Here is a 14,342-nt window from a genome sequence, read left to right on the forward strand (position 1 = left end):
AGTGGCCCAGCAAAGCCAGAGCCTGGGGCACCCACCTGGCCCTGCCAAAGGCCTGGACCTGCGACTCCACCAGCTCTGAGCCACCCACGTTCCCTCCTGGGCTCCGGCCCTCAGAGCACCTGTGGGGAAAAATGAAAAGGGGGGTCCCAGCTGAGTGTGAGGTGGTTTTCTGTGGTGTCACAAGCTTGAGGCAGCCTCTCAGTGCTCAGGAGCAGTTTATTTCATGCTGGACACCACAAGGCTGTAAGAAAGGGTTGTTCAGTCTGGAGCAGAGGAGGCTGAGGGGAGACCTCCTGGCCCTCTGCAACTCCCTGCCAGGAGGGGGCAGAGAGGGGGGATGAGTCTCTGGAGCCAAGGCCCCAGCGCCAGGCCCCGAGGGAATGGCCTCAAGCTGCCCAGGGCAGGGTCAGGCTGGCTCTGAGGAAGGATTTCTGTGCAGAAGGGGCTGTTGGGCGTTGGAATGGGCTGCCCAGGGCAGGGGGGAGTCCCCGGGATCCCTGGGGGGGTTGAAGAGTCGGGCTGAGCCAGTGCTGAGGGATCTGGGGGAGTTGGGAACGGTCAATGTTAGGTTAATGGTTGGACTGGATGATCTTCAAGGTCTTTTCCAACCTCCATGACTCTGGGATTCTGTGAAATCAAGGCTCCAGCGAGCTGGCCTGAGTTTAATTTGCCAGTCCAAAGCCTGAAAGCCTCTGGATCCCATTTATTAATTTATTTACTCCTCAAACCGTCCATGCATCCCAGTTTAGTGCCTGAGAACGGGACCGTGAGGGAAGCCGGGGCCGAGGCCGGGGCCGAACTGGGAGCCACGTGCTGTCATAACTCCAAACCCCACCACAGTCTAGTTAACAAAGCCGAGTCCTGGCAGCCCCGGGAAGAGCCAGCTCTCCCCCTGCAAACACATCAGACACCCTCTGTGTTCGGCGAGCGGCTGTGCCTGGGGGCAGCAGTACGGGCTAATTGGGAAGCTTTGATTAATGGGTAGTGCCTGTTTCTGACACAGGTGGTGTTTCTGCGCATTAAAGCGGCCGCCTTTATGGAGGTTTCTCTTATTGAATTATAGGGAATGTGCTTGATACCCCCGCAGCCTCGGGATATCAGACCAAAAGGTAGCAGGAGAGTCTCCATCCCCGCCTCCCCCTCTTCCCTTCTGCCCCATTTTTGTTGTTTCCTTTCGGGAAGGGTGAATTTAGAGATGTGACTTTTCCTTTCAGGCGCTTCCTATCTATTTTTGTTATTTATTATTTCGTTCTCAGCCGGTTTTGCTGCCACTTTGTGGACTCCACACACCTCCTGTTACGCACTGGCCGCCGCAGTTTGTTGGCTGGGAGACTCGCCGCACACCACGTCTCGAGATTTACCAAGCCTAGCCGCTATGTTTAATTTATAACCGCTGCCTTAATTGAATAATCTGATTTAATCCGTCACTCGGTGCACGATCCAAACAGTCTCCAGAGGGGCTCAGCCCAGAATACAAAGGGAATGTGCGCTCAGGGCCGGGGTGGTGGGGCTGCACGGGGGCTGCGACCGCCAGGATGCTCACGCCGAGCTGAGATCTCCTCTGCCCTTCCCACAGGACGGATCCGAGCCCTGCCGCTTGCTTTGCTGCTGCAGGAAGCAGGACAGAGGATGGCTGGACTGTGGGAAGGTGGATGGGGATTAATTAACCCATGAACCGGGCATCTCCGAGGGTGCCAGACTGCTCCCCGTGCGCTGCCTGGGGACGGCGGTGGTGGGAAGCTTGGCGGTGGCCGACGGACGCTCTTCCCCGCTGCGGGCGTAGATGTTTGTTTTCATCTTAACAAACGCAAATGACATATTCCATCTCGGAACGTGTCGGAAGGAAACGGGCAGGTCATTCCTGCGATCCCAGGAGCTAACGGCAGCCTGGGTGCCACAACTGCTTCATGCAAATGAAGAGCTAAAAGGTTTATGGTGGCGCTGCCAGGGCACTTTCATAAATGATTACACTCGGAATCTCGTTAGGTCTCATTTGGCTTTTCACTTGAAGATGCAGAGGCAGTGGGGTGAAGCAGTGCCTGCTTCTTAGGGAGCAACAGCCTCTCCTGGCTGAGGTTATAAACCAAAGCACGGTAGTTTTTGAACGTATATATAGATATTTTTATATATAAAATAGATATTTTTTGTTTGGTGATCTCATATCCTAAATATCCTGCCAGGGGACGAACACCTCTTCTCTACAGATAGCATTTGCCAGGCAGTGGTCACTTAGAGATGTGGCGTTCAAAAACACCATTTCCAGTGCTGATTTTCTGAAGTTTTTGGATCGAAGTAGCCGTTAGGACTCTTCCTGAAGTTGGATAAGGAAGGAGGAAGGAAAAGTGTCGTTTATTTTTTAGTGTCGAGATTTTGAATGAAGGGCAGTGCAGAAAATCTGCTTTTTAATTATAAAATTACAAACTGTGACCACGCTGAACAGCCGTGATGTTGAAATCAGTTGGCGTTCCAGAACTGAAGGAAAACGGGCGAGCAGGAATATCATCCTGTCCTGGTCCAAAGGAAATTGGGTTCATTTGGGACAAGACAGGATCCTTTCTGAGTCCCCTTTTTCAGGGGGTGTTCCACCGAGGCGAGCTGCCTGCAAGTCAGGTCAGACTTTGCAAGGAAGCAGCTTTGGTCGAGTTTGAGGTTCATCTTCTTCCCCATCCCTGAACTATCAACAGCGGGACTGGAAGAGCGGTTCTTCGGGGGTGCCGCCGACCCTGGAGGGAGCAGAGTGATCCCACGGTGGGGACGGACCTGGAGACATCACCCCGTGGTACCCTGAGCCCGGGCGGTCTGAGAAGCACCGCGGAATGAATTGATTTGATAAATGGACATTTATTACGCTCACAAATTGGCTGAAACCAATTTTGGTCACATCAAGCCCTGATAACTGCTAGGGTATTGATTTGTGTAAAGTAATACAGTGAATTTATCAGTTCAATAGCGAGCTGAAGGGCCTCTCAGAGACACAGCGCTACAGTTACGCTGTTACAGATGTACAAAATAAAGTGAGAGCGCTGCAGCGACGCTGGAAATGGCTCCAAAGAAGAAGGCCCAGGCGTCATCATCAGCCTCTTCGCTCGGACATTGGGTCTGAATGCCTTAATGAAATTGCAGCAAAGCAGCGTGACATACCTCCTTTTATTTATTTATTTCTGCCCACCCCCACCCCCGGACACACACAGTTACAGGAGGAAGGGGACAACTTTCCAGCCTGGATTTCTTGTCTGGCAATCAACAAAGAGCTGTCAGGTGGCCAGCAGCCGCGTTGAGGGGACAAACCCTGAGGAGAGGAGCTTCCCCAGCTGAGTTTTTTATCCTTCAGACTGACGTCCTGCTCTGTCCTAGGCTGGATCTTCATTCCTCTTCCTGAAGCTGAACCATGCCGTGGCCAACCTGGGAGAAGCCTCCTACCGCCGTGACTACCAGCCCTGGGGGTACGGTGGCCCCTTTCTGGTGACTGCTGGAATTTTTTTAGGTTTTTCAAACCTCGGGAGCGCAGAGGCTGGGCTGTGTGCTAGAATATCTTCTCATTTTAAGGCTGCTTGTAGAAAAGGTTTTGCACCCCGTCGCTCTGTTGATCTAGCGCTGATCAACACCTCCCAGCCGGCGTCTCCCACTGAATCCCAAGCACTAACTTTATGGTAGTTTTTTATGGGGTGCTTTATATCCCTGGAGTTGCTACGAGTGCGACGAGCGTTTACCCATAAAATCTGGTATCCTGCTGCAGAGGGGAGGGAAAAAAGACCGTGCTTAACCTCCCTGCCTTCGGACCATTGAACGTGCTGACCCCTGTAAGTGGTCACTCCATGCCCTGAAGCAAAAGTTTATTACCTTTATTATCTTGGCCAAGATAGCGGCAGAAATTGTCGGCGGTCGTGTTATTCCCCATCAATTTTTATAAAATATATCCACGCCGGGTGTTTGACATCAGGTTTGCTGCGATAAAGGGCAGAGAAGGAGCACGTGCAGCACCGGGAAGGGCACGCGGTGGGGCGGCTGCAGCACGCATAGACCCTCCCCTGCACCTCATGGCAAGGGCACAGCCGGTTCCTCTTCCTCCTCCTCCTCCTCTTCCTCCTCCTCCGGTGGCTGGTTTGGGGGCATGACGTGGCCCAGGAGTGGCTGGAGGGCAGGACTGGATGCTGGCTGGGCTTTGCCCGTGATTTCCAAAAACCACATCGCCCAGCACAGCCTGAGACACCCAGGCAGGGAGGGACCGAGCCGCACACAGGCCAGTCCTGCAGCCTGGCTCTGCGCCCGAGCTAATTAAGCCTTGATAAGAGTCAGGGCTCATTAGTGTGGCAGAGGCACTGGGTGATGCATCTCAATTGCGTCCAAGCATGAACCAGCAAGTCCTTATTGGCGCTGGGGCTCCAATTCCCACTAACTTCCCCGTCCCTGCGCTCAGTCCCATTTCGCTGGGTGGACGTGCCCTGGACTTTGAGGTTAAATTGGGCGGTTTTGGCTGTTAGTGCAGCGATGCCAACCTTCATCTTCAGACTGAGCCACCACCACCTTTCAGGAAGACCCACCTCTCCCTGCAGACTCCGTAGGGGTTAGGGTTTCAGTCACACTCCTCTTTGTAAGTCACTGCAATGGTTAAAACCTTCTGCCATACTTCTAGTTTAAATCCGTCCAGCTCCAGCCCCTGGAGCATGTTCATTTTGTCTGCTAGATGAGCGAGTTGTGTGCTTTCTTGTGGAGATGCTTAATGACTGTGGTCAAGTCAATCCTCAAACCTCTCATTGTTAACCTCGGTAGATTGATTTTTTTCTTACGGTTTTCAGGCTCACTTGAGGCTTTGGGCTTGTTTTCCTAATCCTCACTGGATCTATCAGCCTCCACCCTACCTGGGTCTCCTCACATACAGACCCGGGCTCAGAGGAGCAACTCTGGGCTCGTGGCAGATTGATGTGAGACTTCTCACATGTTGGAATATTTCACTTGAGCTAAACATGTCTTATGGGGAGCGGCTGGGGGAACTGGGGGGGTTCAGTCTGGAGCAGAGGAGGCTGAGGGGAGACCTCCTGGCCCTCTGCAACTCCCTGCCAGGAGGGGGCAGAGAGGGGGGATGAGTCTCTGGAGCCAAGGCCCCAGCGCCAGGCCCCGAGGGAATGGCCTCAAGCTGCCCAGGGCAGGGTCAGGCTGGCTCTGAGGAAGGATTTCTGTGCAGAAGGGGCTGTTGGGCGTTGGAATGGGCTGCCCAGGGCAGGGGGGAGTCCCCGGGATCCCTGGGGGGGTTGAAGAGTCGGGCTGAGCCAGCGCTGAGGGATCTGGGGGAGTTGGGAACGGTCAGGGGGAGGGTCATGGTTGGGCTGGAGGAGCTGCAGGGGCTTTTCCAGCCCTGATGATTCTGGGATTCTGTGAGCTGCTATTATTTAACATCTCCCCGCCACGTCTCCTGCTGGCAGAGGCAGCATTTCCCTGTCAGTCTGCTGGCTACTATATTCAGCTTCTTTTTACATGCAAAATGGAAATATTTAACAAATATGTTAATGTCAGTTTACTCTCCCTGTTCCTGCAGGAAGACGGCTAGGATGCCCTTTTTTTAGTGGTCTTTTATTTCCCCATACCCCTTCAAGCAGGGATTTTTGGGCTGACTTTCTTTTTGAGGTTGAATTTCAGAATTCCCCATTTTTAAAGGTTACTGTCACTCTCTCCTGCCAGTTCGAGGGAGGAAAATAAATCCACAGCTCCCCATGGTGCCAGCCAGTGCCCTGTTCCAGGGAGAGACGGGGCAGCAGCAAGCCCAGGGCTGAGGGACAAGGACAGAGGCTCAGTCCCAGGCTGTGGAAAGAGAGGATATGTGGTTTGGGCGCTGGCAGTCCCAAAAAGGGACGCTGTTTTATTCTTGAAAGCTTTGCAGTGCTACTCATGGAACAGCATTTCAAGAGCTTTATTTCCCAAGCACGGTCGAGCTGCTGCTCTCCGAGTGATGTCCCTGTTCTTCATTCTACCTCCAATGCTGCGATTTTCCTCTGCTGCCTTAAAAATAACATAGGGTATCATTCTTGGGCATCTTGCCCATTTTATACCCTTTTATATCAAAAATAACGGGCCACACCTTCGGGCTCGCCAACGTCTGGCAGCTGCTGTGCGCCGTCCGAAAAATGCGCTGGAAAAACACCTTGTTTGGTGCAGCCTCCCCGTCATTTATAACAGCGGGTGCTTTTGGTTTGGGTTGTTTCTAACAAAACAACACAAAACGTTTTACAGCGTGCGCCAACCCGTACGGCAAGAATAAGTCTTTTTTAGGAGCTGTAATGCAGAGTGAGTTTAAATAATGCAGATAAATCAGGAAGAGTGAGATGGGAGCCTGTCACAAATGAAGAGCTGGAAATTCAGTCTGTTGCGGCGCCTCTGTGGTTGCCTCCTGGTGATCTGGTGAGCTCTGGGCTCTGCTCTGCAGCCTCCCACCACATCATTTTGCTACACTCAACTGCCAAATCCTGTCCAAGCTGTGATCCGCAGTGTTTCATGTGCTGTGGTCCCTTCCTGGCTCCGGCTCAGTCTGAGTCCATAGCCGGTGCCTGGTGGGAAGCAGCACACAGTGCTGTGTCCAGAGGGCTGGGAGAGAATCTTAGACTAGTTTGAGTTGGATGGAGCTTAAAGCCCACCCAGTTCCACCCCCCTGCCCCAGGCAGGGCACCTTCCACTAGCCCAGGTTGCCCAAAGCCCCGTCCAACCTGGCCTTGAGCCCTTCCAGGGAGGGGGCAGCCACAGCTTCTCTGGGCAGCCTGTGCCAGGGCCTCACCCCCCTCACAGGGAACAATTTCTGCCTCAGATCTCATCTAAATCTCCCCTCTGTCAGTTTAAAACTGTTCTCCCTCGTCCTATCCCTCCCCCTGATGACGAGTCCCCCCCCCGTTCCTGCAGCCCCTTTCAGCCCTGGGGGGCCGCTCTAAGGTCTCCCCGGAGCCTTCTCTTCTCCAGCTGAACCCCCCAACTCTCCCAGCCTGTCCTCACAGGGGGGCTCCAGCCCCCCCAGCATCTCCGTGGCTCCTCTGGCCCCGCTGGAGCAGGTCCGTGTCCTTCTGCTGTTGGTGCCCCCGAGCTGGACCCAGCCCTGCAGGGGGGTCTCCCAGAGCGGAGCAGAATCCCCTCCCTCGAACCATCATCCGTCCAAACATCCTGAAATCAGAGTTCATTAGTTCATCCCTTACAAGATGTGGGTGAGATCTGAAGTCCCTGCAGATGAAAATTCAGAGCAGAGCCCACAAAATGCCTCTTCCTCTCCCTGTCCCCTTTAGCCACTGTCTGAACTGAACTGGATTACCCACCCGCACCAGTATGTCACATTTACTGGTGATCACTTCAAAAGGTTTCAGGGTGCAAATACCCCGTTTTTCCGTAGGCTGTGCTCAGCAAGGGCTTTGCTCCAAGTTTCGTGGCACTTGCTTGGACTCCAGGGAGACTGGAAGTGAGATCCACACCACGGCAGGCACAGGAGGTCCCCAGAGCTGAATATGACTGGAGTATCTAATCAAGGGGTCTCTAATATTAAAATGTTAAGAATTATTTATTTAACCAAACGGCCCAGCAGCAGCGGACCAAGGGTCTGAACCAGGGCAGTCACTTCTGTGCCCTGCCAGCCAGATCCTGCCTGCAGGTGACTTTGATCCTCTCAGCCTCAGAAGCCATTCCTTATCTTCCAGATAAGCCTAGTGCAATGATACTACTGGTTTGTACTGGTTTGGTGAAGGTGCTCACAGTGCCTGAGGCTGTTCCATGGGGTGGCCATGGGCACCTGTGGCGGGTAGGAGGCATCACCAGGTCGGTGCCTGTCCTGAGGGAGGGGTGTGCTGTTCAGATGAGGAGGTGATGGGGTGTTGTGGTTTCCAAACCCTCCTCACCTTTTGTAAAATTTTCCACTTTATCTTAACCAGGATGCCCTTGAACGCTGCTGTCCAGAGAGGCACAGAGACAGCCGACTCTCCTTCCCCAGTCCTTCTGGACTTGCCCCAGTTCCAAGCCAGTGTGACCTTCAGCCACCTCCCTCTTCCCATCCGCGTGCAAGAAAGAGCACATCAAGCCCTTCAAACACGCTTTTTTTGGGCAGAAAGGTTACCCTGGGAGCTGGCGACGCGGCGTGCCTCTCGCATCCTCCCCTCGCCAGCCCCGTCCATCCGTCCGTCCATCCATCCATCCCTGTGCCCCCCCCCTCCGCCGTCTCCTTGGCAACGCTGAGTGCACATCCTGGAAAACTTTATCCGAAATCTGCTCTGGGCAGCTTTCCAAATCCATGCTAACCTGATTAGGTGTCTCTGGGGCCTTGGCTGGCTAATCAAATTAGATAGCACTAATGGTAGTGAGGACTTTGAGTGGGTAGAGAGCAGTAAAACACAGTGTATACTTAGTGATAATTATACTTGCTTTTGTGTCATTGATTTATATGCCTCCCCCCCCACCCCCTGCCCCCTTTTTGTTTTCACTGTCTTTAAATGCAGCTATTCGGAGGAAGGAAAATGGCTGGTATGATGAGGAGCACCCGCTGGTCTTTCTTTTCTTGGGATCATCTGGAATAGGTAACGCCTGGGTTGTGGAGAGCGGGACCAAGAGCCCCGTGGAGAGGCTGGGCTGGGTGAGGGGGCCGTGGCAGGGCCGCTCCTGGGGCTCATTTTTCATAGGTTCTGCAGAAAATCCCAGTTAAAGGCGCTGTCATCCTTCCACCCTCTCACCCAGTCCCTCATCCCGCGGGGCCCGTGCTGGGGCACCCGCAGCCTCACACAGAATTATCCCCAGGGGCCCTCCGAGACTCAAGAAGGGGCAGTTTTCCCCCAGAAAAGTGTTAATTTTCACAGCCCGCGGTAGGAGTGCCTCCGTGGGTGGGGTGATAGGAGAAATTTGCTGCTTGCAAACCAAATCTCTGCTCACCCTGCTCCTGTGGGCAAGAATTGCTTTGTAATGACGGGATTGTATTGACACCGATAATATTTGTCCCCGAGCACAATAAAATGCAACACGACAGCTGATCAGTTCACAAAATGGACAAAATGACTTCTAGTCAGGGGGGAAAAAATAAACCAAACAGCTTTAAAGTAACCGAATGGTGACATTTGAAACAACCTCAGTGCTTTTCCTGCATCCACTGCCCCCCCGGTCCTTGGGAAGGTGCTGGTGCTGGGGGGGTTACGGCAACGGGACACACGCATGGTTGCTGCCAGCCCAAGCTCCTGCCTCAGAGCAGTGTCAGGCCCAGTATTAACTTAAAATGAGTTGCTAGAAAGCTGTATAAAACCAGGTTTTGAGACTTCATTGCAGGTCTGAGGGCTCAGCAGTGTAAATTGTCAGATCATGTATTTCCCTGGGTTGGTTGGTTGTTTGTTTTTTTCCTTCTCTTACTGCCATAAAAAGGAATATTGAAATCAAAAAACAAAGCAGCTGAGAACTTTATTGTCTCAAATGGATATTTTATGCAGGTCTTGATGTAACAGCAGTCTGAAAGCTCAGATACGTGTAAGCTATCTGATGTGCCTTCACATTTCAGTAGGCCCCCACAGCAAAGATCAGCTTGCTCACGCGGGTCTGGGTATGGAGGGTGTGAGGACACGTATGTACCTGGGTGCTCACGGCACCATACAAAGTCAGTGAGGCTTGAACTGAAATAAGAGGCTAGATTTTGACAGAGATTTCACCTGCCCGAGCAGCCTTCCCAGCACAGCCATGAATCCCCGGTTTTACAGCCCTTTTTGGGGTGACCTAATGAAGTGATCCTGCAGATCTGAGCCACCCAATTTACCAAAAATCACCAAAATAACAGCTGTGCCGGGATGGAGATGTGTCATTCTCAGGGCTGACTGCATTTTTTTTAGCTAGTTTGCTTTTCAAGACGCATTTTTTTTTTTATTTAGAACAGTTGTTTAGGCACCTGCTCTCTGCCCTGACACACGTCAGAGTGTTTATTTTTTGGTGTGCAGTTAAATCTAAAATGGATATCTGTGGTGAGCACGCGGGCTTCAGTGTGTGAGGTGCTGGTGTTAACCCCCTGAGCATCCTCCCTGCCTGCACCTCACCCTCATCAACCATCCCAGGAACCAAAATCAGCCAAATGCTCCACCCAATAAACCCAGCACTTAGGTGCCAGTGGGTGGCAGCAGGGCAGAGGGGTTTGCTGGCTGAGCCGGGGACGTTTCCCCCCTCCCCAAGGCAAAACCTGCCTATTTCATGAACCCTGAACGGACAGGTTGGGAGGACAGGATCTGGCTTTTCGTGAGCTGGTGAGTGTGTTTGTCCACGTCAGTGTGGATTCACTCTATTATTGTTCATTCCTAATCCTGCAATTTTATGGCAGCCGCCTTATATAAATTAAAGAAAGCAAGATTATCCCATTTCCCTGAAATTCTGTAGAGAATAAAAGACACTGAGGGTATTGAGAGTAAATGTAGCAAAAAACGGATCTAACCACACCTTTTTGTGGCAAAAAAATGAAAGATCTGTCTACCCACTGTGTCAAAATCAACTATGAAAAACGAAGCAGCCGGCGTGGTGATGCCACTCTCCCCTCACCCCCCTGACGAACCCTGGGCAGGGTCTTACCCCAGGGCTCTGACAGTGCCACCACGAGTGCATTTGCAGGAAAAAAACAGGTGTTTTGGTTACAGGGGGTGTGAGCCCTGGCTTTAGAACGGCTGACGGGCAGACAGACGGTGGACAAAGCCTGGTTTAACACGAGTCTTTTCTTCCTTCTCTTTGGAACAGGTAAAACTGAGCTGGCCAAGCAGACAGCCAAGTACATCCATAAGGATGTCAAAAAGGTAACGACGTCCCTTCCCTTCGCTTTTTGCTGTCCGGGTGCTTTTAATAACAGGGTGGGGTTGGTTTCTGTCTTTTCTAGGCTGGAAGTCCAGCTTACTGGTCAGTCCAGCTACCTGGCGGCTCACTGAATTCATCCATAGAACAGAAATGTGAGGGCTGTGTGTGCTGGGAAAGGGTTTCTGCCACCTTAAAATGAACCCATGAAAGTCCCTGTCCCAATATTTGAATTGTAAAAATCTACTTGGATTTAACAATAGCTTGTGCTCCCCGTTGGAGGGTGCCGGCTTTTTGACATCCTGTGTTGGGAACGTATTGTGTGGCCTCTGTCACTAATAACCCTGTAAATTGTTAGAAGGATTAAACACTGAAAATCTGTTTTCTGTACCCGTACGGAGAGCAGAGGTGGTGGCACCGCATTCATGCCGGGTTCTTAGTGCTGAAACGTTTGGGATCCAAACAGCAGAAGCTGTTTGTGTGGTTCAGTTTATTTTCCATTTGGCAGTTTTTAGTAAAGATGGGTTAGAATCCTGTCTAACTGGTAATGGTTTAGTAGGGGAGTAGCTCAGGGACGTCTGAGATTTTACTAAAAGCACCACGCATTTAAAGCCGGGCTCCCCGATTCACAGTTAAGCCTCTGCCTGCCTTTAGGACGAGCCTAGCTCTCTCGTACGGAGGACTGGGGAAGGTGCAGAGGTTGGAGCCAGGGATAAGGAAGAAACACCAACAGAGCTGCCCCCTGCGCTGACGCCAGATTAATTCCTCCCCCCCCCACATCCTCCAGCCGAAAACGGCCACGAGATAAAACGCCACGTGTAGAAAGAAGATCAAAAGTAAAACAACACTCTAAAAACAGCGGTTCTGGTTTCTTTTCCTCGTCCTTCTGTAATTGCCTTCCAGAAGCAATAAATCCTGGCTCCTGCCTCTCAAGCACCTTCATCCCCACCCAGGCACCTGGAACTGGTCAGTGCCCGGCCAGACATCAAATGGAGAGACCAGTTAAGCACTGGATGTTGTGTTAATTCAATAGCGTGCACAAATCGGAGTTTTATTGGCAATGAATCAGCTCGGCCGTCGGCGCTGTAACGAGCAGTGTGCGGCGGGGGGGGGTCACACACCCCACCGGTGGTTTTGGGGGGGCAGCAGCTCGCAGGAACTGATGGATTAAGGAAGGAAAACCTCTAACTGTCCCGTTTTCCTACTGCTAGAGAGAGGCTGCAAGGTTGTGACAGCTGCTGACCCCTTTACCCAGCCTGCGGGGAGTGAGCGGAGACGGGAGGGCTGGGAGCAGGATCAGACCAAAGCAGAGCAGATCCCGCAGAGCCCGGCTTAGGTGCAAGCTTTCACGGAATCCCAGAATCATCTGGGTTGAAAAGGCCTTGAAGATCATCCAGTCCAACCATGAACCTCACACTGACCAATATTTTTAGCAATAATGACACCTGGGACTAACCTCATTGGCTGCGATGCTGCCACTGCACAAAGCTTGTGCCAGGGACGCTCCTCAGCGTGCCAGGATCAGGCCCCAGCTTTCTACGCCTCTCTCTGCCCTGATATTTTGCAGGGAAAAGCAGCTGTTTTGAATTGAAATCTGCCCCAAAGTAGCCTGACCTCTTACCACCCAGCTCCTGGCGTTTGGCAGAGAGCAGCACACCGGGCAGCCCCTCCTGCTCCCCTCCCTCCCCTGGGAGATCATGGCACCACCATCTTGGTTTGGCGCAGAGAAGGTTCTGGGCTCCCTGTGCGCTGCTGAACGTCCCGGCTGTTAACTCTGAAGCTGAGTATTTAAGCCCAGGCTGGATGGGGCTCTGAGCACCCTGATGGGGTTTGGGGGGGTTGGATTAGATGAACCTTGGCCCCAGACCCTCCTGTCGCTCCGTGGTCCCTCATGACATACGCCTCCCTTTGCTCTTCCCAGCAACTAATTATTTTGCCTGGGTCTCTGGCTGCTGTTGGAGGAGGATATTTGCGTTGGCACATTTAGAATCAGGCTCTGAGGGTCTGTAGCAGCGTGGGGTTACTGCCTGATCCCGCCTGGGAAGAGCTGGGCTTAGCAGAGCGGGAGGTGCCAGCTCTGATGAGTGGGGAGCTGCCGTGTCCGGCTGGAAGTGCCTGCACTGACGCTGGGAAAGGTCAAGCTTGTCTTCTTCTTAGGCACTGCAGATCCTTTCCAACTGAAATCCGTCTAGTCTAGTTTAGTCTAGTGTAGTCTCACGCCTCTAGGAGCTAGGTTACAGCTGCAAGCCCAGGAAATTCAGCGCCTGCAGTGAATCATCAGCTCCTCAAATGCAAAAAGGAAGCTTGGGTAGTAGCTGTAAATTCTCTAACAATATTACCAATTGAAGGTGATCGCCCACAAACCTGGTTTACCTCGGCTTTATGATTTTGATTTTTTTATGTTTGCAGAGAGGCGTTGTGTTCTTGTGATTTATTTCTAAAAAGCCCAACCGCAAGAATAACCGTTTTATTTAGCAAATTGCGAGTTGCTGTTTCAGTCCCATCTGTATGGCTCCGGCTCTAGCGAGGAGCTGAGCAGCCAGGGGCTGTGAGCTGGCGGTGGAAACAGTTCCTGGCTCTCTTTGAGAAACTGCCATCATCTTCCTCTCCCTCAGAATAACCCTCAGCATTTCACGGTGGATCTGGCCACTCGGGAACCACAAAAACCACATGCAACCACCCACCTGGTTCTGGAGGAGCTGTAACAAAACTTGGAGCACGTTCATCAAAAATCCTGTTAAATATTTCTTTCTCTTGCAGGGTTTCATCAGACTGGACATGTCAGAGTTCCAGGAGAGGCATGAGGTTAGTAAATGGGCTGTCTCTGCTTCCGAGGGGTGCGGCTTCGAGTTTAATTTAAACAAACCCTGTCGATGCCCTCGTGCCCCTGCATTTGGGCCCTATCCTGGGCCTTGCCCTGGCAGTGGCATCCAGGACCTTCCACATTTGCCAGAAAACGGGCAGTTTGGTGTGTCAGAGACACAGAGCAACAGCAGATGCTCTGGGCCGTGCAGTAAACTGCAATATAGGAAACACCAGACAAAAAAAAGCAAGTTTAACCCCCCCCCCCAAAAAAAAAAAAGAGGAACGGAGACTGAGGAGCAAGAAAATTTTTAACAATTTATGTCCGATGCTGTGACTTCTGTATGCGGCATCAACCCTTGGGGGAAGAGATTGTGCCTGAAAACCTGCAGTTTAGGCGCGAGACCAGGCAGGCAGAGCTCAGCCTAAAGCCCCGTCGCCCTCCTTCCCGCCGACACGTTGCTGAATCCGGTGCAGGCTCACTGCCTCAGCACACCTCCCGTGGGGGAAAGGGGGGAATCCAGCAAAAGGGGGGATCCAGAAAAAAAGGGGGAATGCAGCAGAAAGGGGGAAATCCAGCAAAAATGGGGGAATGCAGCAAAAAGGGGGGAATGCAGCAGAAGACAGGAGTATGGTGCAGAGCCCCCCATACCTCCTGGTGCCCCAGGAAAGGTGGGACAGCGCACTGAGATCGCCCCCAGGGCTTGGGGGGAGCCCTAAATCCCATGGGTTCAGAATATTTTTCTTTGGATGGCTGTGAAGGGGGTTTGTATTTTTTATTG

The 14,342-nt window shown here is 52.3% G+C and overlaps 1 protein-coding gene across 1 annotated transcript in view; it reads left to right on the forward strand.

Moving 5' to 3' along the window:
- The window catches only part of CLPB (ClpB family mitochondrial disaggregase), a 94,662-nt gene that overhangs the window by 67,904 nt on the left and 12,416 nt on the right, over nucleotides 1-14,342 (forward strand). Inside the window, exons 8-10 of the mRNA XM_074919441.1 lie at nucleotides 8,457-8,534; nucleotides 10,708-10,763; nucleotides 13,519-13,563. Coding sequence (XP_074775542.1) covers nucleotides 8,457-8,534; nucleotides 10,708-10,763; nucleotides 13,519-13,563 — 179 coding nt within the window. The remainder of the gene's footprint in view (nucleotides 1-8,456; nucleotides 8,535-10,707; nucleotides 10,764-13,518; nucleotides 13,564-14,342) is intronic.

The sequence above is a fragment of the Athene noctua genome, chromosome 1 (assembly GCF_965140245.1).
Source record: "Athene noctua chromosome 1, bAthNoc1.hap1.1, whole genome shotgun sequence".
Lineage (NCBI taxonomy): Eukaryota > Metazoa > Chordata > Aves > Strigiformes > Strigidae > Athene > Athene noctua.